Raw genomic sequence first — 24,200 nt, 5'->3', positions numbered from 1 at the left:
TAAGTGAAAGATAAAAAAAAGAAAGATAAATTAAATTAGATGAAGTTTAGATTTTTTAATATATTCAGGTGAGGTGGTTGTACGTCCGGGGAGGGAGGGAGGAACCCTATGGTTAAGATTAAAAAATATATAATGAGGAGGCGTGTGGTTGTGTCGAAGAGTGAAGTGGGAGCCGTACTGCTTGGTAGTGAAGAATCTTTTATGTTTACGGGTCTTAACGTGAGTTTTGTCACAGAGCAGTGTACTTTAAGTTAGTTATTTCCTTTTTTTAATTAAACCCGATTGAACCTTGAACCTTGAAACTTTCAAGAAGAAATGATCAGGGAGATTATCAAAAAGGGCATATTTGCATAATACCGCTACTACTATAACTACTACTGCTACCAGCTACTTGTACTACTACCAGCCTACTATATTTAAAATCTAGGGACAAGTCAACTTAATCAAAAGATGCTATGAGCATGTACATTGTACATGTACAACAGAGCGTATCTCAAGAAATGATTTGAGTATTAAGTCGTAACTCTCAGAGAATGCTAAAGGGGGAAAATCATCTGACCAGAAGGCAATATGTGCACGCTACTACTAATACTTCTTTCACTGCTACATTTACTACTGCTACTGTTACTACTTCTATTGTAACTACTTGTAAAGAAAATACATTAATACTACAGCTGCCACTAGTATTACCGCTATTGCTGTTAATACTACTACTACTACTACTGTGACTACTATTACAGCTGTGCCTAAGTGTATGAAGGCGAAATTTTCAAGTAAATTTGGGGAGGGACAATGGAAAATTAATCACAAGACGTCGTCTATATGCTGGTTGTCAAAAGGCCGTAACAGCAATGTCTTAGGAATAGTTTGGTGTTTGAAATTGAAACTAAAAGGGCTTGTTGAGGGAGATATTGAACTAACCAAAAGAAAATATTTGCGTCCTAATGCTACTGCTTCTACTCACACTGCTGCAACTACTATTGTTACTACTTCTGCAACTACTACTGCCACTAAAGCTACGACTACTACTATTATTTCTACTGCTACTGCTACTAATACTATTGCTACTAAAACTAACGCTATAAAGTGACTATTTTGAATAGAATTGCTCTTCCAAAATTTTGATCAGATATCTTTAGGGCGAGGGCTGCTAAAAAGGGAATGGAAGGGAACTGGTTGCCCCTCTGACCACTTTTTAACATCCTCCTAGACATGCCCTGGAGGTTGAAACTTAATACCCTCCGCTGTTTTTGAAATATTGTAGATTCACGTTTAGATAAACTGGATGAACATTTAACATGCCCCTCCACATTCTTCGAAGTGTCACTTTAATACTCTTAACCTATCTATACACACCCAGAATTGAATATACCCTCTTTTCCTAATGCTAAACCGAATACCTTCAGCCGTTTTTTTAGATATACCTGGTCCAAACTTTTGACAACCAGTATTCACATAGCCTGTTTTATTGTGTTTGGCATCCCTTTCAAAAGTTCTGAGGGGCTATGTCAACACCCAGTGCATAATTTTTGACCTTTAAACTATTTTGAAAAAAGATGGCAATTTCAAAACTTTAGTTGAACGCTTTTGTGTGGAAGACAACTAAAAAGCATGGAAGATAGGGCTAGTAGCCCTCCAACGGCATTTCAAAATCCCCCTTAACATGTCATGAATGTTTCAACTTAATACCCACTGCTGTTCTTGAAATATTGCAGGTTTTCTTTTTTGATAAAACGGATGCATATAGTGCATTTTGCTATTGTCCAGCATGCCCCTCAACAGCCTCCAAAGTTTCTTCTTAATATCCCTGGTCTTTTCAGATACTCCAAGAATTAAACGTTCCCCTCGATTTATAATGATAATTTCTGCGTATAAACAATGCGCAAATTGTATAATTTACAAACCTTGCCTCGAGGCTTTGGGGGTGGGGGTGTGGCACCCGTGGAGGCTTAGCTATTGCAACTTTTGACTAGTTTGAACATAAGGATAATTCTGATCAGCGTAAATTCTAGCCAAATGGCATGTGAGTAGAATTTGCTGTATTTTCAACCCTTATAATCCTAAAATGCTCTTAATCACCTCTCTTTTTAAGGTGAAAGTGTTCCGTTGATGAAAACAGCATTGCCAAACAGAACAGATCTTCTTTACAATGAAAAGGAACACTCCAGGCACACCCTTTACTGCGGAACTAGAGTTGTACAAGCCAGATATTTTGAAGGAGCTAAGGTAGTGTAGGTTTATTCCTTTATAACTTTTGTTTGTCTTGGCTGTTGAGAATGGCTGCAGCCCAGAAAAGATCGAAGTACAGTTCATAGTAGCCGTAAGTTTAAAAATATATTTGAAAACAATTTAGAAAAAGGATCACTACTCTAAATAAATTACGTTTTGAAGCTGTTTAAATTCCTCCACCTCCTCCAAGACATCGGAGCCAGCTTCTAGAGGTGGGATGTTATTGTCAAAATGCTGTTACATGGTTTTGTTTCATTCGTGCTGGTTGAAAGCCAACCACGTTCGACCAAGGTTTAAAGTTCAGTGACATTTTGCTGCAAATCTAGATGTGCTTTTGTTTCTGGTTGAACCGGATTTCGTTTCTGGTTGAAAGCCAAGCCCCTTTGACTAAGTTTGAAAGTTCATTGACATTTTTCTGCCGATCTAGACGTGCTTTTGTTTCTGGTTGAACCTGATTTTCTTTCTGGTTGAAAGCCAATCAGATTCAACCGAAATTTAAAGTTCAGTGACAACAATTTGTTGCAGATCTAGATGTGCTTTTGTTTCTGGTTGAACCCCATTTCGTTTTTGGTCGAAAGCCACGCACGTTTGACCAAGTAAAACTTGGTAAGTGATATCTTGCTGCAGATCTAAATATAGTTTTGTTTCTGGTTGAACCTGATTTTCTTTCTGGCCGATAACCAAGCACGTTTGACCAAGGTTTAAAGTTCAGTGATATTTTGTTACAGATTTAGATGCGCTTTTGTTTCTGGTTAAACCCCATTTTATTTCTGACTGAAAGCCAAGTACGTTTTACCAAGTTTTGAAGTTCAATGACATTTTGCTGCAAATCTAGTTGTGCTTTTGTTTCTGGTTCAACCTGATTTTCTTCCTGGCTGAGCCCTATTTTGTTTCTTGCTGAAAGCCCAGCACGTTCGACGAAGGTTTAAATTTCAGTGACAGTTTGTTGCAGATCCAGATGTGGTTTTTCTTCTGGCTGAACTCCATTTTGTTTCTGGCTGAAAGCCAAGCATGTTTGACCATGTTTTGAACTTCAGTAACCTTTTGCTGCAGATCTAGATATGTTATTATTTCTGGTTGAACCCGATTTTGTTTCTGGTTGAAAGCAAAGCACGTTCGACCAAGGTTTAAAGTTCAGTGATATTTTGTTGCAGTTATAGATGTTGTTTTGTTTCTGGCTGAAAGCCAAGCATTTTCGACCAAGGTTTAGAGTTTTGTGACATTTTGTTGCAGATCTAAATGTGCTTTTGTTTCTGGTTGAACTCAATTTTTTCTGGTTGAAAACCAAGCACCTACGACCAAATTTCAAAGTCTTGAGAGATTTTGCTGCAGATCTTGATGTGCTATTGATTCTGGTTGAACCCGATTTTGTTTCTGGTTGAAAGCCAAGCATGATTGACCAATTTTCAAAGTAAGTGACATGTCGCTGAATATCTAGATGCTCCTTTGTTTCTGGTTGAACCTGATTTCGTTTCTTGGAAATCCATGCACGTTCGTCCAAGCTCTGAAAGTTCAGAGACATTTTGCTGCAGATATTCTCCTAGATCTTCTGCAAGGAGTAAATCATCAGAGCTGCGCTTACTACTCTTTCCTCCCCATCCATTCAAATCTTTACGCTCTACCCTTTCCATGAAATACGAATCTACTTAAAATCGTTTTTAATGGCCTCTCCCTCTCTATTAGGGGATGGTGTATGACCCTAAAACATCACAGACATCACTACTAATTTTTTGGAGTGAAATATGTTGTATTGCTTTAAGTATCGTCACAGCTATAACCACCTTAAAATTAATACAGTTTCTGCTTTGCATATCATTGGTGGTAAAGTGGTAATGAGACTTTTATTTGGAACCAGAGGATTTGAGCTCAAGCTACTCTGGTGATCAATGATTTACCGGTGATCTCCGGAAATTTAGTCAAGTTTAAAACTCTTCTAGACTTAGATTATGAGGATGATTAAAGCATATTGTATGGAAGTTTTAGTAGAATAAAGGAATTTTTGAAGTATTTGAATGTTCAGGGTGCTAGAATAGGTTTAAAAATTAATGTTAAGAAGACTAAGTCGCTGAAACTAGGAAAGTTATTAGCAGAGCTATTAGTGACACTACAATGTCACTAATAAATGAACTACAGTGAGTTATTAGCAGAAGAAGTACTAATAACTAAACTATTCAAGCTAGAATATTTTGAGAGAGGATCTTGGGAAAACAAAATTTGCAGTAAACTAAAAAACTCTTTAAAATTGTTGCTGAAAAATAAATGTGAAAAAATTACCAGAGCTAAAGGCACACGCTTCAAGCGTAGGAAGGTTGCGAAAAGTCTATGTAATATCATTTTAGTTACTATATAAGATATGTATCTGGTTTCAAATATAGTTGACGTGTTTAAAACCATGACTGGAGATTGTGGTCGAGATTGTGTTTCATGGAGGGTGGTTAATTTTAATAATTTTTCTATAGCCAATGGTCAAAAAGTGTATACTTCCACAAGTTTTTGGAAGCATAACTTTTTAGGGAGGGGAGTTTTAGTGTCGAACTGATTGATATGTCGCCATTATGTTCAAAATATTTACTTGTTTAAACAAAGTATTGGATTTTTTTTCTAGTCAGCGTAAATAAAATAGTGCAAGGCGATGTAGAAATAATTCAACTCACACACACATAAACAAACATTTTATCCTCAGGGACAATTGTCAGGTTTAGATATGTCGCCATTATGTTCAAAATATTTACTTGTTTAAACAAAGTATTGGATTTTTTTTTCTAGTCAGCGTAAATAAAATAATGCAAGGCGATGTGGAAATAATTCAACTCACACACACATAAACAAATATTTATCCTCAGTGACAACTGTCAGGTTTCGAAATAATTGGTTTTGGGTCTTAAAGACTCAAATGGCACATGATAGGAAGAGAGTTTGTTATTACTCTAAGATGAACCAGATTTGTGACAAAATAAAAGAAACCCTCAAATGTACCTGATTTTTTTTCTTATCCATTTATCCATTGTTTCTCAAAATGGTTAAATTAATTAATTAATTTCAATAAATAATTTAGTTTGTCAATTATTAATTATCTTAAATTAGTTAAATTAAATTGTTTTTTTTTATATTTGTTTTTTTTTCTTGCTTATGACCATAGTAGTTATTGTCACTTCTTTTGAGGGCTAAACGAAACTCGGTAGAAAATGGTAGGTGAAAGTCGAGGGTTTCAGACCTGACAAATACAGAGTTAGTTTCTCTCCAAGATTAATATCCTACTGCGGCTGCGTAAAAAACCTTGAACCTTTTATCTGTGGCAACTTATGTTAGCATAAAAAAAAAAAAAAAAAAATCACCAACACTATCTAGTGTTTTGCAAAATCGCCTAAAATGGACTAAAAATGCTGCTTGCTTGTCTTTTCATGAACTTAAGATTCAGGAGTGTGTGGAGAAAGTAGAACTATGTCTGTAGTAGCCCGACCAGTTTAAAGTTAAAGACCTACTGAACCTCCCAAGATTTTCCAAAGCTAGGCAAAGCCTACTTTCCTTCGGATTAGATTTTTACTTAAAATAATTAGTTAAAATCCAAAGGCTTATTGATTATTATTTCGTGTTTGAGCCTTAAACTTATAAATAAAAAAATTAATTTTTTTAACTGAAAGTAAGGAGCGACATTAAAACTTAAAACGAACAGAAATTACTCCGTATATGAAATGGGTTGTCCCCTCCGCAATCCCTCGCTCTTTACGCTAAAGTTTTTAAAAGTAGAACTGTGGCAAAGAGTCAAACTTTTTAATTAATTTTTTATTATTTAGTTTTAGAGAACACTTTGCCCAATTTTTTGAGAATTTTATCTTTCAATGTTGTTGCCGGACACTCCATACCGTAAATGGAGCTAGTAATTCCTAGTCCCATACTAAATCATCAAGTTTCTAACCCATTCACTAATACCATCCATTAATCCCATCTTTTGATGTTAAATCATCGAAGCTCTTTTAAGTGTCCCATTCCCTTTAGTAAACATTTAATTTTAACTGTAAGAATATTCTCAGGCTGCGAGTGGTAAATGGTAAGGGGTAAGAACCAGTGTTGCTGATCTCCGTTTCTCGGCCCTTCCATCAGGAAGTGAGGCGGGGGGCTGGATGCCAGGTGTCCCAGAATTCTTCAGGTACCAATCTGGAGCTGCGTCGACTCTAGCCAGACTTACAGTGTCACACTATTGACCCTCGACGCTTGTTAAAAAAAAAAAAAAAAAAAAAAAAAAAAAAAAAAAAAAAAAAAAAAAAAAAAAAAAAAAAAAAAAACTCGGCCATATCAGGAATCGAACCCACATCTAGAGGGACTTAGAAATCTAAAAGTCTATCCCACTAACCACTTAGCTATAGCGGTTCGAGTAGTACCACATATCTTATATTGACAATATATATATATCCTTACCTTAAGTAACTTAATTAGCACGTCGAATAGTATCTTTTCAAAAACAAGGTGCCTAATCTTAGTACATGGATTTGTAAATTTATCTAATAAGTTCTTCATTTGCTATGGTCATTTTTTATTAGTTCTTTTTAATTTTACGATCCACTTAATTTCGTTTTTTGCTGCTGAAAGAATTTGAATTTCATGTATTTTTGCTATTTTTTTCTAATTCAGAGTTGTGTTGATTTGCAGTTTAATCTATCCAAAATTATGGAATTAAAGCTTGCCAGAGAAAAAACTTGATCCTAATGAGCGAAGTGGTTTATTTTAAAGTGGTCCTTATCTTGAGCCATTTACACTCTATCTCTTAGTTCTCACTAAAAAAGTAGCTCAATCTCGTAAAACTCGCACGTCTCAGGTTTAATCTAAAACGAGGCCAATTTTAAATTTAAGGTCAAGGCAGTTGTTCTTCGAACTGGATACATGACTCAGAAAGGAAAACTTGTGTCATCAATCCTCTACCCATTACCTGTTGATTTCGAGTTTGAAAGAGATTCACTGAGATTCATTGGAGTGTTAGCCCTAATAGCTCTTTCTGGTGTTATTACGAATATTGCAAGGAAGGTAAGGTTAAAATTGGCTAAAAATTTTATACTGAATAATATTTTTTTAAATTTATCTTAAGGGAAATATCTATTCAAAGGTGTAAAAGGGAGGCTATTTGCCCTCAAATATTTTCATCCGCTTAAGAATAACACTAGAACTTTTAATTTTATTTTGATCAAACCATCGCCCAATGTTCTATAACCATTAGTTTGATACGATCACCCTGGAGAAAAAAAGCAAATAAACACGGATTCGTGATTTTTTTTGCCAGAAAAATACAAAATTCTGCATTTATGTACATAGGAACTTCAAACCTCTTCTGTTGAAGTTTCTAATATGCTGAATGTGATCGTGTGATTTTCATTAAGAAGGCTTGATTTTTTGGGGATGTTTCCCCCTATTTTAGGCACATTTAAAGAAAAACGGTCCAGCTCTTGAAGAATGGAGAAAAAAGATGCCATTCACCTGAAGTTCTGAATTCAATAACCCAACACAAGATTCAGTCTATGAGCATGACAGTTAATGTAAATCGCATGCGGTGCAATCGCTTTAATAGTGCCCTGCACATCTATAAAGTAGCCCCTCATGACACTGACTTGGTATTTTCATAAAAAATTGAAATTGAAAAATTTGCCCCCACCCCTCTTTGGAAGTTGAATAGTTAATTTTTTCCCCTCCCCCAATTCTAATTTCTTATATTGTCACCAATTGATAAGTCTGAGTTTTTCGTTCACTGCTCAGGTTGTTTTTGTATAGCTCTTATTTGTTTTGTTTTATTCATTTTTTTTCTCACCTTTTCTATAAGTTGATTAAAGCTAAGTCCCTTCCCCCTCCTCGCTAAAGCCTTTCGGTTGGAAATTGAAATATTTGGTCTTTGATTTTTGGTATAATCTCTTTTCAACTGTCCTAATAACACTTCTTGTTCTTTTTTCATATTCTCATTTTGTTATAATCATATGTTGTGTAAGATTAGGTATTGTTGTTCAAGTTTTTTATCAATTCTTTGAATTATCCTTTTATATAATATAATTCTTTTATATTTCCTGAATCATAACAAAAAATAATTGGTCTGAAATTCACACTTTGAATTTCTCAACATTCGATAAGCTATATTTCAAGACAATTCAATTATCAAAATTCGCGAAAAAACCGTTTTGAATGAAATTAAACTTTAAATTAACGCGCTAACTGGAGGCAAAGAAGAAAAAGCGCAAGGAACATACAAAATCCATACGAAAAACATGCAAAAATATACACAAAAACACATACAAGGAACACACAAAGGAACATAAAAGGGGTTTGGCGTCTATTAACAAAAATTAGTCTATGGCTACTATGAATGCAAAAAGTCCGTTGTTGCATAAAATCGTGTTCTATTTACAAAGTCCATATACAGAGACGACCTGAGTCACAGACGACTCAGAAAAGATTCAGAACATACCCTATACCCCGTCTCAAAGAAATATAGAGTACATAATACGCATATATATATAGGGGATCACTGCTCCATAATCATGTAATCAACATGTGTAAATTATAGTATGGATCCCGGGTCAATTACTTTGTTTTAATGAAAGTTGGGCCCTCTGGCTGCAACAACAAGGCAATAATAATGTGTCGTGAAATATAAATTGCATTTCTGTTTGGGACATTAAAAATTAAAACGAATAGAAAATACTCTGTATAAAAAGTGACCCGGCTCAATAGTAACAGAAAAATGTTTGGGACAAAAGCTCACAATGGATTGTTTTGAAGTACAGCTCTATTAGAAAGAGTTTGTTTTAATTGAGAACAATTTTTTCTCACTCTTTAAATTAAATCAAAAGGAATTGTGACTACGGATTTAGGACCCCTCCTAAAATCTGGGTAGGGGATATAGCACCAGCCTGCCCCCCACAAAAGGACGGAACTGCTCGTGAATTTTTATGGGTAGCATTAAACTTTTTGATTCTTATATATTTGGAATTTGGAAAAAATGGATTCTTTTGTTTATAAATTTATAATCAAAATTCTTTTTTATACAGTTTCGGTTACTATTGGACCAATTCACTCCTTTTTTAAAATTTGTCACCACAAACTGTTTGAACTGCATGTTGAATTCGTATCAGTAACTTCTTTCTCCTTCAGTTCTACTGAAGGTTCTATTTCTTTATACTGAAGGTTCTATTACCGATATCTTACAAATTTTGGTCATAAAGTGGGAAAAAAGAATTCTAGTATTAATACTTTTCCCCCTAAGCATGACATTGAGTCTCCTGATTTATCATTTGCCCGACTCTTTGTCTATGTACCCCATTCTTCTCCCTAGTCTTTTGTTTGATTGTGTAGGTAGCCTACGCTAATGCATAATGTACGTACAACTCTACAGTTTATGGCAGGTGGGGTCAAACTCTGGGCCCAATATTGTCAAGTATAGATAAATTGACTGTGTAACCACAAGGGTGTTCAGAATTCCTACCCGAATGAAAAATTTCTACATCCCCTAATCTCAGGTTTCTTATCTTTTGGAGAGAAGCTTCTAAGACTCGTAACAAAGTATACAAAGGTAAAGAATATTGCATGGGACTTTACAGTCCCTACTGGCTGTGCTGATCTCATGGCCCTTCAATCCTGATCTCATGGTTGTTTCATGGCCCTTCAGCCAGGAAATGCATTGGGATGCAGCCATCTTCCACTTTCGCACACCTTTCCTGTGTACCTTCCCCAGATTTCTCCAGTTACCCATTTAGAGCTGGAGGCCAAGCTTACAGAGTGGCGCCACTAACCCCTGTTTCGAACAAAAAACCATCTACACCAGGGTTTGAATTCCTGTCCTTATGGCAGATGTAGCATTAGCATTAGTAACCATCATTAGTTTAAAACGTCTAATTTGTTATTCAAAGCATTAAAACGATAGTAGTCTTCTAGAATCGTAATCAAGGGTTCATCCAGGTTTTTGTTCAGGGGGAAGGGGAAAATTTAGCCTAATTGTTATGAATGTTAGAAACAATGAGACAACTCTTACATATTCAAGATATGGGGAGAGGGGTGAGAATTTATTAAATGAGTAGTACGCGCCAACTTTCTTCTCAAACAGTTCGTGGTAATGAACTGTAAGTAAGAAGCGACTCGGCTCAATAGTAACCGAAACTCTAAAAACATAATTTTTTGTTTTTTTTATGTTTTCCCCAGGGATGATCGTATCGATCCAGTGGTTCTAGAATTTGGCGAGAGGGCTCATTCGAACGGAAATTATAAGTACTAGTGCCCTTTTTAAGTGACCAAAAACAATTGAAGGACAACTAGGCCTCTTCCTACGCTCATTTTCCTCCCAAAGTCACCGGATCAAAATTTTTAGATAGTCATTTTGTTCAGCATAGTCGAAATATATTATAACTATGTTTTTGAGGACAACTGAATCCCCCACAGTCCCCGGGAGAAGGGTTGCTTATGAGCTTTGCCCATTGCTTACATATATTATTGGTTATTGGTGAGTGTACAGACGTTTTCAGTTTTCTTTTTCTGGTGGGAGGTGTGGGAGATTTGATTACGGGGGAGAATCTTTCCATGGAGGAATTTTTCATGAGGAAGAGAATTTCTATGAAGGGGGCACTGGATTTCCCAGCATTATTTTAAAAAAATCAGACATTTTATAAAAAAATAAGTTTTTTCAACTGAAAGTAAGGAGTAATATTAAAATTTTTTTATTGTTTTAAAAAGTAAAGTTGCGAAAAAGAGTCAAACTGAAAGAGTGAGAAAGAGTTTTAATGTTGCTCATTGCTTTCAGTTAAAAAAAAAAATTATCTATTTAAAAGAGCAACGAAATATTCAAAATGGTCAAAACGCTGCACATTCAGCGAACTTAACTGGGTCAAAACTTGAATGAAACTTACAGTTTTTTGGATGCAGACGTTTCTTGACATTCTGGTGCTGCTAGTATTTTAGGAGGTAAGGAGGGCTAGCCTAAGTGTACCCATTTTTGCATCTGGTTGCTGATATCATTGTAATTTTAATTTTTATTTTATTTTTAGTATTTGAATGGTGAAGAAGGAATATTTGTAATTTTTCTATCCCTTGATTTGCTGACTATTGGGGTTCCTCCTGCTCTCCCCGCTGCAATGACGATAGGGAGTTTCTACGCCGCAAAGCGACTAGTTAAAAAGTCCATTTTCTGCATCAACCCAAGAGTCATTAATATTGCTGGATCATTAAATTTAGCCTGTTTTGACAAGGTATGACTTTTTTTTTATCTGTTGATCATTTGATTATTTATTCATTTATGTTTGTTCATTTATGCTTTTTGGGTTCTATTTTTATAGCACTCCTGCTTCTTAAAAGGAGGGTTTCTAATGAGCTTAGATAGTTAAGCAATATTTTAACCATAGCAATGTGATAACATACATAGAGCTGAATAATTGTAAGCCAAATGACAAAAAGAATCTAAAACTTGTATGGATTCTGCAAAGTAAGCTAAAGTTATTCCTAGAAATTGGAATTGTGTGCTTAATTTCAAAAAGACAAGTCATTTCTGAAAGTACCCATAGCATAGTTGATAAACTTAAAATCCTTGGAACATGGGGGATGGCTGACAAATAATATTTCTATAGGAAGAATTGGGTGGGGGGAGGGTAATCAGAGCAAATATTTCAATATTATTGCTGCTGGAAACTGTTCATAGAGGGGGCTAATTTTTCAAATATTGACTATGTTGATTTTTCTTAGAACTTGTTTTTGCTTTTTTTTTTATTTTGAATCTGCATCTGTGTTGATTGAACAAATGCAGGGAGCCGAACACAAGCCATTGATTACCCTTAGCCCAGAGAATAACTATCCCTATCCCTATCCCTATTACCCTATCCCTATCTCGTGTATTACCTAGTTTAAATAAAGTAACTAAGGTAACTAAAAATATCATACTAAAGCCAAATTATTATTTCGCTAGATATTATAATTTTTAAGGATTTCTTCTTATTTAGACCATCAAACAAACAAATGTTCCTGATAAAAGCATAAATTATAAAATTGTTACATATTTCATTTTACTTTGGGTGGAAAATACTAAACTTCTATAGATGGGTATATTTTGCAGACTGGAACACTAACAGAAGACGGTATGGATTTTTGGGGTCTAGTACCATCGTTGAATGGCTCTTTCTTAGAAGAAGTAGAAAAAACTTCCAGCCTTGTTAGAAAAGTTCCAGTTAGAATGCTTGAAGGGATGGCGACATGTCACTCGTTGACATATATTGACGATGAACTAGTTGGGGACCCTTTGGAACTGAAGGTAAGAATCATATTTTTCAATTTTACTGCCGCTGCAAACTCTTTGCAGCGTTAAGTCTGTTATGAATGGCGCAGTAGAGAACATCTCTTGTTCACCCTACGCTGTTCAAAGAATCTGTTTTTTACTTTCCAATCCAATTATTTTAGTTCGTTGTTTTAACCGTAGCCAAGTGGAAGTTTTGGCTATTGTCACCTTGTTGACTATTTGATTGAAATAGAAGAACATTTTGGCCTTTGATTATGCTGATGATTTAAGTATCCTAGATGAAAGTTTGAGAAAAATTAATGAACTTTTAGAGTTTTTACAAGTTGAGAGTGCTAGAATAGGTCTGAATTTTAATGTTAAGAAGACTAAGTCGCTAAGACTAGGAATAAGTGAAGATGAGAAGGTGACGTTTGGTAACGAAAAGATTGATCAGGTGGGCAGCTTCACTTACCATGGTAGTATTATTAGTAAAGACGGTGGGAGCATTGAAGATGTTAAAAGTAGAATATCCAAAGCTCATGTTGTTTTTTTTTTCAATTGAAGAAAGTTAGAAAATATAAAAAATATTAAAATATTAAAAATATTAAAAATTTTTAACACAGTCATTAAAAATAAGGGGACAGCTTCACTTACCTTGATAGTACTATTAGTAGAAATTGTTTTTTTGGAAGAATAGGAAGGATCTTGGTCTACGGACCAAGATTAGGATATTGGAAGCTACAGTGATGACAGTTTTCCAATATTTGTCTGAATCATGGACGCTCCGAAGAATGAAGGAGAATTTGCCAGATGTTTTCCAGAGAAATTGCCTACAGATTGTTTTTGTTACCCAGATGACCAACCATATTTAAAACAGTAGACTGTACGAAAAGTGTGCCTCAATACCACTTTCTAGGGTAATAATGAGAGAAAGGTTGAGATGACTTGGACAAGTTCCGTGGATGAAGAGTAACAGATTGCCAAACAACGGTCTAGGGATAGATTGAAAGCGGTCGTCCGTAGCTAGGGGGAAGGATGATGTCTTAAAGAAAGATTTAAGGGAAGCAGGAACTTCCTAGGGTTTGTAAAGAGGGAGGCTTTGAATAGATTAGGATGGAGAAGGATTGTGCATAGCTCTGCTGGACTCAGGCGGCTTGGTACTGCGATGACTTGTTTGTAGCAGAAGTAGTAGTAACAGAACAGAATCAATGTTAGTGCTTTTTTTGTTTGATTCGCGACTTTAAACATTTTAAATATATATTTATAAAGTAGTTTACTAAACACTTCTTATTCATCCCTCTGATTCATTCTTGAATCAAAGTTGCTATCTGTTGACCTGTATTGACAATTAACCGATAGAACTGCTACGGCAAATTTGTCACATATTCAATCCAGAGTATCTGATGCATCGGTGAACCATGCTTCTCCTTCCTCTTCAAAATTTCTGTTTTTCATGTAACTAGAAGTTCTCTAGGACTTTGATTTCTTTTTCTCACCACATATTTGGCTAGTTTGGCTAGATCCTTTTCTCTTTTTCACCTTTTAAGCTATTTTATCAATCTATATGAGTCTCACCATCTAGATATCTTCTAGTCTGTCTGTTTATTTGTCTGATGGCTTCCAGAGGATATTGAGTCCGAGTAGTCAGTTGAGGCAAGAAATTGACACAGACATACTGGAAATTGACACAGAACCTATCACAATTCTAGCGCCACATTTCAATAAAACACAATATTTTGTATAGTCTGATTGAAATGGTAGGAATTTTTCTTCAGATTCAGTAATGTATAAATTATAAAAACGTATAATAATGCAAATATTTTCGAAGACCACACTGCCCCTCCATGACGTACAAATAACCGTTCAATAGGGCCAAATCCTTTTTTTATCAGTGAGAAAATAACAAAATCTCTGGATATTTCGGTCACATATACAGTGACCGATATATCCAGAGATGTTGTTATTGTTTTCACTGTGAAATGAACGGATTTGTTCTATTTTAACTGTTATTTGTATATATTCATATAACATTCTAAAAAGAAAATGCTTATCCATTGCTTTAATTCATTTTTCAAAAGTATGCAGTCGCTCAATATGCAGTCACTCAAACGCTTGCCTAAAACTACTCTCAGAAAATTAAATTGGAACTGCTTTTTACTCCTCAACATTGGAGCTCTTGATGTGCTCTCTCCTTATTTTCTCTCATCTGTCTTAGCTCGTCGCTATACCTGTCTTAATACTAGTATTTGTGCGGATGACATTCTGGAAAAACAAAGAGAGAAAAAGGAAATCTCTAGATGAAGAAAATAAATGTGACTACTGCCAGTAGATGAAGAAAACCAACTAAGACGACGCGGATATTTAGCCTGTATAAAATAAGGCGTTTCAACGCTGAAAACAAAAATAATATCTAAAACAATGAAAAGCCTAAAATTAAATAAAGTCTAAAACCAAAATAAAAATACAACATCTATATGTACAAGTGATACTACTATGATTGAACACCATGGAAATTAAATAGAGTTATTTCAACGAGAACACTGAAGCTACTTCTGTGGTGCTCAATCATAGTAGCATCAATTGTATATATAAATATTTCTTGTTTTTATTTCTTGATTTTAGATTTTAGTTTAATTTTAGGTTTTATAGATTATTGAAAATTCCATCTTTATTATTAGTGTTGAAGATGCCTTGTCCTATACAGGCGAAATATCTGATTTTTTTTATTTTGTGTTTTCCTTCTACTAGCCATAATCCCGTTTGTTTTCTTCATCTTGAGATTTGTCTCTCTCTTTGTTTTTGTCATTGCTTGGCAGTTCGGCTTTAGATATTTCATATGACATTCTGGACTTGATTTGTACTTATCATCGTTTTAGGATCCCTATAGTCTGAGTATATGAGGATTTTACGAGTATTTTACGGCGAAAATTCTGAGTTCATAATCTTCAATTGTAGTTTGTTTAGGCTCAGCTCAATCTTCGAAGAATTTCATTCTATTTTGGAAATTCCCATAAATATATTTTCGTACTAAACTTTAAATGTTAAAGATGAACTGAAATATTAATTCCTCTTCTGAATCAGCATTAAATGGCCTGTACACATTTCCTTTTCTTTTCTTTTTATAATTAAACAAAACAACTTAGAAATAATAAGGAATTTTTTTCCAAGACAATGGAATTCAATTCTGTGCATATTTTGCCACTATAAGTTCTCATATATATATATATATATATATATATATATATATATATATATATATATATATATATATATATATATATATATATATATATATGAGAACTTACATTAAAATGCGAAAATTAAGACTGAAAATATTTAAAAAAAACTTTTTAGAATACCCCTTTTGTTTCTAAGTTGTTTTTGTTTGATATGGAAAGGCGGTGTGGTCTTTGTCGCTATCTACTTTTTAGTATTTGTTAATATCGGTCACTGTGGGTTTTAGTTCGCTGTTTATTTGTCTGTTGCTACTAATGCAATCATGATATCTAACAGTTCATGGGAATAAACTGTAAGGACAGAGAGGTTTGTGCTCTGAACAGCTAAAAACATCCTGAATAATAACACATGCGTCAGATGGATGGCTTTTACTATGATTCCAAAAATAGAAACTTAATAATTTTTAATTTACTCGTCGAAAGTTAGGATGCTGAGACTTTTAGCTGAATTCCTGAAAAAAGGGAGAAAATACCCCCCAGGAAGGACATTGACATTTATGAAGATTGTACCGTTAGATTCAGCATATCAGAGAGCCGTATTGTCGAGATTCTTGGCCCTATAATGGCCCTTGACCCTTCAAGGACTTTTATTTGTTCCGTTTGTCTTGTCTTTTTTTCTTTTCTTTTACTCAGTGGTAACTGTGATAAACGAGTGGTTCTCAGATATCGGTATTGGGCTTAAATGTATTTTATGTTGAAAGAATTACTACCTTATTTACTACCCTATTTTCCCAATACCATTTTTTTAACTAGTCTTTTAATTTTTTTTCAAGTATAATATCCCAAAGTGTAATGCAAGTGAAAAGACTTTAGATTTACAGGATAAAAAAAAACACAGAAACGAAAAGTATTTTGCACGCTATATGAGCTATTAATATTAAGGAATTTGGGACATTTACCCCTAAAGAGGGGGCTCTCAGCCCCCCTGAAAGAAAATTGTAAGTTCTAGAGTTTTTGGTGTACAAAAAAGACTGCCATAGAAAAATGGTGTTTTTTGCCGTTTTGTGGCACAACATAAAATTGTGGACTGAAAAGCGGCCGTAATGCAATCGAATAAAAATTATGAGAGAGCCAATAGATTCATAATAAATTAAATTCCATAAATTCAGCCTCCCTTTTTCAGTAGCCATCATCGTGAGTGGTGGTGTATTTATTCTTAAGCTATACATAATGAACCTTTTAATATAGACAAGCTCTATAAAGCTGCATTTAGCTTATTTGATTCATTTGAGACTAATATTTTATAGCTTTATCTAAATAGGTTAGTTTATATAATAAGTTGAATAACATTGCAACAACGTTTCAAAAAAGAAATAATTAATAAATTATTGACGATAAATACTTTTTTTTAGTTTTTTTTTATATATATAAATAAATACACATAATTCCAAACAAAAGTACAGTATATAGCAGATTTTAATTCACAGGTATTTGAGGCATCTGGATGGACATATGAAGAGTCTGAGAGGTCCGATTTCTCCAAATTTGACATGATGATAAACGCCATGGCTAGATGGACTCCAACGGACAAGACTGTAAGAGCTCTAGGTTTTTCGTGCTTTTTTTCAGTTAAAGTGAAGGCTCTAACCTTTTTGATATACTATATAAGTACGTGAAAGTAAGTAGTGACATGTACGAGGCTTGTATTACAGTAGTTAAGGAAGTAAGTGAGGGTATTAGTTGGTTTGATGTGGAGACAGGATTTAAGAAGGGATAAATCCTGTCCCTGTATAGATAGATTACTCTGTCAAACTTTACTTATTACGGTAGTTAAGGTAGTAAGTGAGGGAAGTAGTTGGTTTGATGTGGCGACAGGATTTAAGAAGGGATGTATCCTGTCCCTGTATAGATAGATTATTATGACAAATTTTATTCCAAGGAACTTGTAAAAAGCTATAGGAAGACATGTCATCAAATAGGAAGGTCAATTGACATGGACTTAGATTATGCCTTTAATTTGACTGTCCTAGATGAACATGTAAGCGAAAAGAATGAATTTGTGAAAATTTTAAGAGTTCATGGTGCAGACACAGCACTGAAAATTAATACTAAAAAGACTCAGTCTCTTAAACTCACAATAATATGAGGGTGGAAAGGTAGTGTTAGATATAGAAAAAAATATCAAGCTCCACTTATATGAGATGCAAAAGGTATAAAAAATGAAATAGCCAAGGCGCAAGGTATTTTTTATCATTAAAAGGGTTGAGAAGAACAGGAAAATTAGTCTGAGACCAAAAATTAGAACATTCCAAGCGACGGTAATGACGCTGGTCAAGTGTGGTTGTGAACTGATTGTGCTTCAAAGGGCTGAGGAAGATTTGCTAAATATTTTAGAGTGTCACCGTCCAAGAATAGTTTTAGGTAAGACTTAGATCGGCCATATGGGGTTCGATCCGACTTTCTAGGGCTATATTAGAAGAAAGGTGAATATAGCTACGTCATGCTTAAAAGATGAAGGACGACAGATTAGCAAAGACTTTACTAGTTGGTCTTCTATATGGGGCGAAACGAAATTCAGGTTGTCCTTGAATGGAGTAAGAAGAAGTTATAAGTAAAAAGTTTGAGGAATTGGAATTTCATTGGATGGGTGTAAAGAGTGAAGATTTAGATAGATTGAGATGGAGGGTGAGCGTGTCCAACTCTGGGGGCTTTCAGCTTCAGTTGATTGTTACTGGTATCAACTTGGTTCCAAACTCCTTAATTTTTATGAGAGTATGTGCATGGACAGATATTAAGCTACATCGACTAAGACTAATAGGCTATAAAGCTTTAAGGATTATAAAATAAAATTAGACTTTTAAAAATATTAAATGTAAAAAAAATACAAGTTTTCCAACTGGAAGTAAAGAGCAACGCAATAACTTAAACCGAACAGAAATTATTGCGTATATGAAGGGGTTCCCCCTCGTCAATACCTCACTCTTTATGCTGAAGTTAGTTTAAAGAGTGAGGTATTGACGAGGGGGTGAACCCTCTTTTAAACGTAATAATTTCTGTTCGTTTTAAGATTTAATGTTGCTCCTTACTTTCAGTCGCAGAAACTTGTTTTTTTTTATTAATAATAATCATTTTTAAATAATGCTGGGAAATCCGGTGACCCTTTTATGGAAAATTCCCTTCCCCTATAAAAAACTTCCATGGAAAGATCCTCCCCCGTAATCTTTACTCTTCGATCCCCCCCCCCTCCACCAGAAAAAATCCCCCTGAACTACCCCCACCTCCAACCTTTTTCAAAACCACATTTGTCCGTAATAATCTCCGTAATAGAGGTCATCACAGGCTCCAAGTCAAGTAGGCGAGTCGTTCTTTATGTTTCAAGACGTGAATTCTTAAAAAAAAATTCCGGACAAAATAATAATGATGCGAGCATCTCCCAAGCAGCAGATCGGCTGAGATAAGTTCAAAGGAAGTTTTGTATCATATATGGCTGAAACTCGTAACCTATATTCTTAAGCTTTGTATGTTATATTTATTTGTCTGTCATCCTGTATCTTATTTGGCTTTCAAATTCATTAGAGTTTCCATAATTTATCAGAATTCGTTTATCAGAATGTATTTTATCAGGGATTAACCCTCTATCTTTTTTAAGTTAGAAAATAGAGGTTTTATTGTCAATAAATGACCGTAAAAGATAAACCAAAATGAAGAAGAACTGACAAAACGAACAATCCCAAAGAAGAGAAATATGATTATAACTGTTTCTCATAAATTCAGCTACACTGACGCTGGATACAACAAAAATGACATAATATCTTAGTTTGTTAGATGTCCTAATAAAGATTTTCTGCTTCATATATGTCTGAAATTCGTAACCTGTATTATTAAGCTTTGTATGTTGTACTGATTTGTCTGTCCTCTTGTATCTGACTTGGCTCTCAAAATTTTTAAGTTTCCGTGTTTATCATAATTAGTTAAATCTTTCTTTCTGTTTTTTAAAAAAAGGTTAGAAAATGGATGTTTTATTGTCAATAAATGACCGTAAAAGATAAACCAAAATGAAGATGAACTGACAAAACAAAATCCCAAAGAAGAGAGATACGATGATAACTGTTTCTCTCATATTCAGTTGCATTGACACCGGATACAACATAAATGACATAATTATTTAGTTCCTAATAATTATGGCCGAATAAAGGAGTTCTGCTCCATATGTGTCTGAAATTCGTATCCTGCATTCTGTAGCTTATTATGTTGTACTGATTTTTCTATCGTCTTGTATCTGATTTGGCTCTCAAAATTTGACCGGGGGGGGGGGTCCCGGGTCAGACCTTTATGGATCTAAAGTTTGTGTAGAAGCCGTTTAAGTTTGTTGCCTATGAAGTTTAAATGTTTCTTAAATCAGGGATTTCAATTGCTAATTTTGATGCAAATAATTTCGTAAGCCACACTGCTTTTCCATTTACCATATTTGTAAATGGTACCATATATGGTACCATATTTGTACCATATTTACCATATTTACCACTTGTAAATATGTACCATATTTGTAGTAAATATAGTCTTCACTTTTAATATATTCCCATTTATCCACTGAATGTTGAGAGGAGAGTGACACATTGTTTTCACTCTAGACACTCACTCTAGAGTGAGTGTCACTCTAGAGTGTCACTCTAGAGTGAGTTTGGTTTTATTCTTATGTTGTAATATCAATGCTGGAAGTTTGTTTATAATGTTAGGTATTGTTTCTTATTTGTTTAATTTTTTCATTTGTTTAGTTGTCGTTTTTTGTGTTATTTTTCAAAAATAACTATTTCTAAAAATTTCTCCCACGGTAATATAATGCAACGCTTCCAGCTCAATGCCAACCTTCTTCGTGCTGTATATATAAAGGTACTGATTTGTCAATATTATGTTATGCAGGCGACGTTTTTAATATTAGTAGGACTATCAGTGGGCTAGCAAAATGTTTTTTGGAGATATGTAAAAACTGCAGTGATATAGGACTTTCCCTAAATTCTGAAAAATTTATTAAAAAAATTTAATTTAAAAATTCTGAAAAATTCTGAAAAATTTTGATTTTTAATGAAATAGATACGACTAGACCAGATAATATATCTAAGGATCTGAATGGTACAGAAGTAAAGCCTTGTGTCAAGTTGAAATATCTTGGCCTTCCATTTGGAAAAAATCTGAAGAAAACTAGGCTATTGATGCTAGAAAGTATGGAAACGAAAATCTGTCGTGTATATGGTACAATTGTTAGTTCTCAGTTTCATTTGAGTAGAGCCCATCTTGCGAGAATTTACAATAGTGTCGTCCTGCCACATATTCTGTATTTAGTACCGTTTTACCCTATATTTAGTGAATCTGACCTTCTTAGGATGAAACGCGTTTTCTTAAAATTTGCTAAGTTTCTGTTGCGAATTCCTCCGTGGACCCGCAACTCCTATTTGATGAAAAAATATAGCTTGTCTGACCCGTGTGCTAAGTTAGCTGAGCTGAATGTACACATGTGCAATAAGCAAACCGGATATGAATGGCAAAATGTTGTTTTTTGACTTTGAATTATTTTTGTTTGTATTTTAGAATGTAATTACGATATGTTGTTTCTTTCTTCTTTTTTTTTCGATGTACTCCATCACTTCGTTATTTTGTATGATGGGTTATAAATAAATACATACATGCATACATACATTTTTTCACTTATTTGAATTTTAATTTTTTTTTTCCGTTGAGAATGGCTCCCGCATATGGGGATGAAATATTCGGATTAGTTTTATTTTTTTATTAAAATGTTGTTTTGTTTTTGTTTTTTTTTTCACTGCTTTGTTGAAAAACCCATTTTTCTCGCTTAATTTTTCGTAATTCCGATGCTCAAGGAAATCAACGACTCAATGCAGACATTTTTCATACGGATATCTAGCGATTACCAATGGGAACATTACTTGCAAAAACCGTTTTGCTGGTAAACCATAAATTAATAATAAAGTTAATAAAGTTGCTACTACAAGTTTTTTCACTACAATTAATCGTTCATTAGTCTCCGGAAGATCAGATCTATCATTGGATACTTAATTTTTCTTCATCAAACAGTTCGTGGTAACGAACTGTAGTAAGGAGCGACCCGGCTCAATAGTAACCAAAACTCTAAAAAATGGAATTTTGATACCAATACCTACATCAAAAGAATTGCATTTTAATGCTGATTTTAAATATATAAGTTTAATCAAGTTTAGTCTTACCCACCAAAAGTTACGAGCCTGAGAAAATTTGCGTTATTTTAGAAAATAGGGGAAAACGCCCCCTAGAAGTCATAGAATCTTAACGAAAATCAGACCATCCGATTCAGCGTATCATAGAACCCTACTGTAGAAGTTTCGAGCTCCTATCTACAAAAATGTGGAATTTTGTATTTTTTGCCAGAAGGCAGATCACGGATGCCTGTTTATTTGTTTTTTGTTTTTTTGTTTTTGTTTGTTTTTTTTTCCCAGGGGTGATCGTATTGACCCAGTTGTCCTAGAATGTAGCAAGAGGGCTAATTCTAACGGAAATGAAAAGTTCTAGTGCCCTTTTTAAGTGACCAAAAAAATTGGAGGGCACCTAGGCCCCCTCCCACGCTAATTATTTTACCAAAGTCAACGGATAAAAATTCTGAGATAGCCATTTTATTCAGCGTAGTCGAAAAACCTTATAACTATGTCTTTGGGGACGACTTACTCCCCCACAGTCCCCGTGGGAGGGGCAACAAGTTACAAACTTTGACCAGTGCTTACATATAGTAATGATTACTGGGAAGTGTACAGGCGTTTTCAGGAGGATTTTTTTGGTTGGGGGGAGGGGTTGAGAAGAGGGGGATATGCTGGGAGAATTTTCCATCGATAATTTGTCATGGGGGAAGAAAATCTCCATGAAGGGAGCGCAGGATTTACCAGCATTATTTAAAAAAAAACAATGAAAAAATAAATATGAAAAAGTTCTTTCAGCTGGAAGTAAGGAACAGCATTAAAACTTAAAACAAACAGAAATTATTACCCATATGAGGGGCTCGCCTCCTCCTAATACCTCGCTCTTTACGCTAAAGTATTTTTAGTAATTTCAACTATTTATTCTACGGCTTTTGTGATTCAGGGGTCATTCTTAATGAATTGGGACAAAATTTAAGCTTTAGTGTAAAGAGCGAGGTACTGACGAGGGGGCGAACCCCCTCATATATGTAATAAAAATATGAGAATACAAAAGTTCTTTACGTAAGCTAATTTATAAGTTACGTAAATCTTTTACTAATAAAAAGATTCGTAAAAAATTAAAAGTTCGAGTTGCCTTTTTAATTAACCAAAAAATCGGAGGGCAACTAGGCTTCCTCCCCCGTTCTTTTTTTTCTCAAAATCATTCGATTAAAATTATGAAAAAGCCATTTAGCCAAAAATAAAAATACGCAAATTTCGTTTTAATTATTCCTCTGCGGAGAGCCAAAATCAGAACATGCATTGATTCAAAAATGTTCAGAAACTAAATAAAAAAAAAAACAAGTTTTTTTAACTGAAAGTAAGGAGCGACATTAAAACTTAAAACGAACAGAAATTACTTCGTATGTGAAAGAGGCTGCTTCCTCATCAACGCCCCGCTCTTCACGCTAAAGTTTTTTACTGTTTTAAAAAGAAGAATTGAGAGAAAGAGTCAAACTTTAGCGTAAAGAGCGGGGCGTTGATGAGGAAGCAGCCTCTTTCATATACGAAGTAATTTCTGTTCGTTTTAAGTTTTAATGTCGCTCCTTACTTTCAGTTAAAAAAACTTGTTTTTTTTATTTAATTATTTTAAAGAGAGAGGGGTATTGAGCATTCTGTGAGTCTTGGGCATTATACTAGCGGTATGTAGGCTACACATATGAATCTAGAATGGAATAATTTAATCCTTTTTTTCCTTTTTTAGGGTAACGAAGAGCACACCGTAGGAATTGTCAAAATATTCCCGTTTGCGTCATCACTTCAACGAAGCAGTGTTGTTACTAAAGTAATGACCAATGATTTCTTTGATTTCTACTGCAAAGGTTCTCCTGAAGCAATTATAAAGCTGTGCGAACCCCCCTCAGGTTAGATTTAATCGTTATGTTTAGCTAAATGTATAGTGAAGCTTTACGTTGGAATTTGTCAATTTTGTAATTTATATTATGTGGTTGTTGATTCAAATTCAATTCAAAAATACTGTGTATGGCTGGTCGTGTTAATGCATAAAGCTGTTTGCGATATATTTTGTAAAACTGAGCCTCTTAGCCTATACGCTTAAACTCTGTGTACCCTATCGCTTCATTTGATCAATTTCCCCGTATCTTGCATAATTCTCAAAATAGCATTGAAAAATAATTAAAAAAAAGAATCCGTGGCTAAAAAAAAATCACTTGGCAACCAAGAAAAACACTAGATATAGTGTAAATCACTATAGATGGCAACCCTGTATATCTTCTTTGTTTCTCAAAATTCTCAATATTTACCGAGTTGACCTACTGTTTACAATGTCCGAGCCGACGATGCTGATCTCTGTTTCAAGGTCCTTCATCCAGGAAGTGCAAT

The 24,200-nt window shown here is 34.5% G+C and overlaps 1 protein-coding gene across 1 annotated transcript in view; it reads left to right on the top strand.

The window, feature by feature from the left end:
* Positions 1–24,200, top strand: part of LOC136036668 (polyamine-transporting ATPase 13A3-like) — a 107,255-nt gene that overhangs the window by 48,790 nt on the left and 34,265 nt on the right. Inside the window, exons 9-14 of the mRNA XM_065718975.1 lie at positions 2,093–2,226; positions 7,078–7,248; positions 11,241–11,441; positions 12,299–12,493; positions 17,121–17,228; positions 23,563–23,722. Coding sequence (XP_065575047.1) covers positions 2,093–2,226; positions 7,078–7,248; positions 11,241–11,441; positions 12,299–12,493; positions 17,121–17,228; positions 23,563–23,722 — 969 coding nt within the window. The remainder of the gene's footprint in view (positions 1–2,092; positions 2,227–7,077; positions 7,249–11,240; positions 11,442–12,298; positions 12,494–17,120; positions 17,229–23,562; positions 23,723–24,200) is intronic.

This window comes from Artemia franciscana, chromosome 15 (assembly GCF_032884065.1).
Source record: "Artemia franciscana chromosome 15, ASM3288406v1, whole genome shotgun sequence".
NCBI lineage: Eukaryota > Metazoa > Arthropoda > Branchiopoda > Anostraca > Artemiidae > Artemia > Artemia franciscana.
Note: the sequence above shows the minus strand (reverse complement) of the source record. Positions and strands in the feature narration are given on the sequence as shown.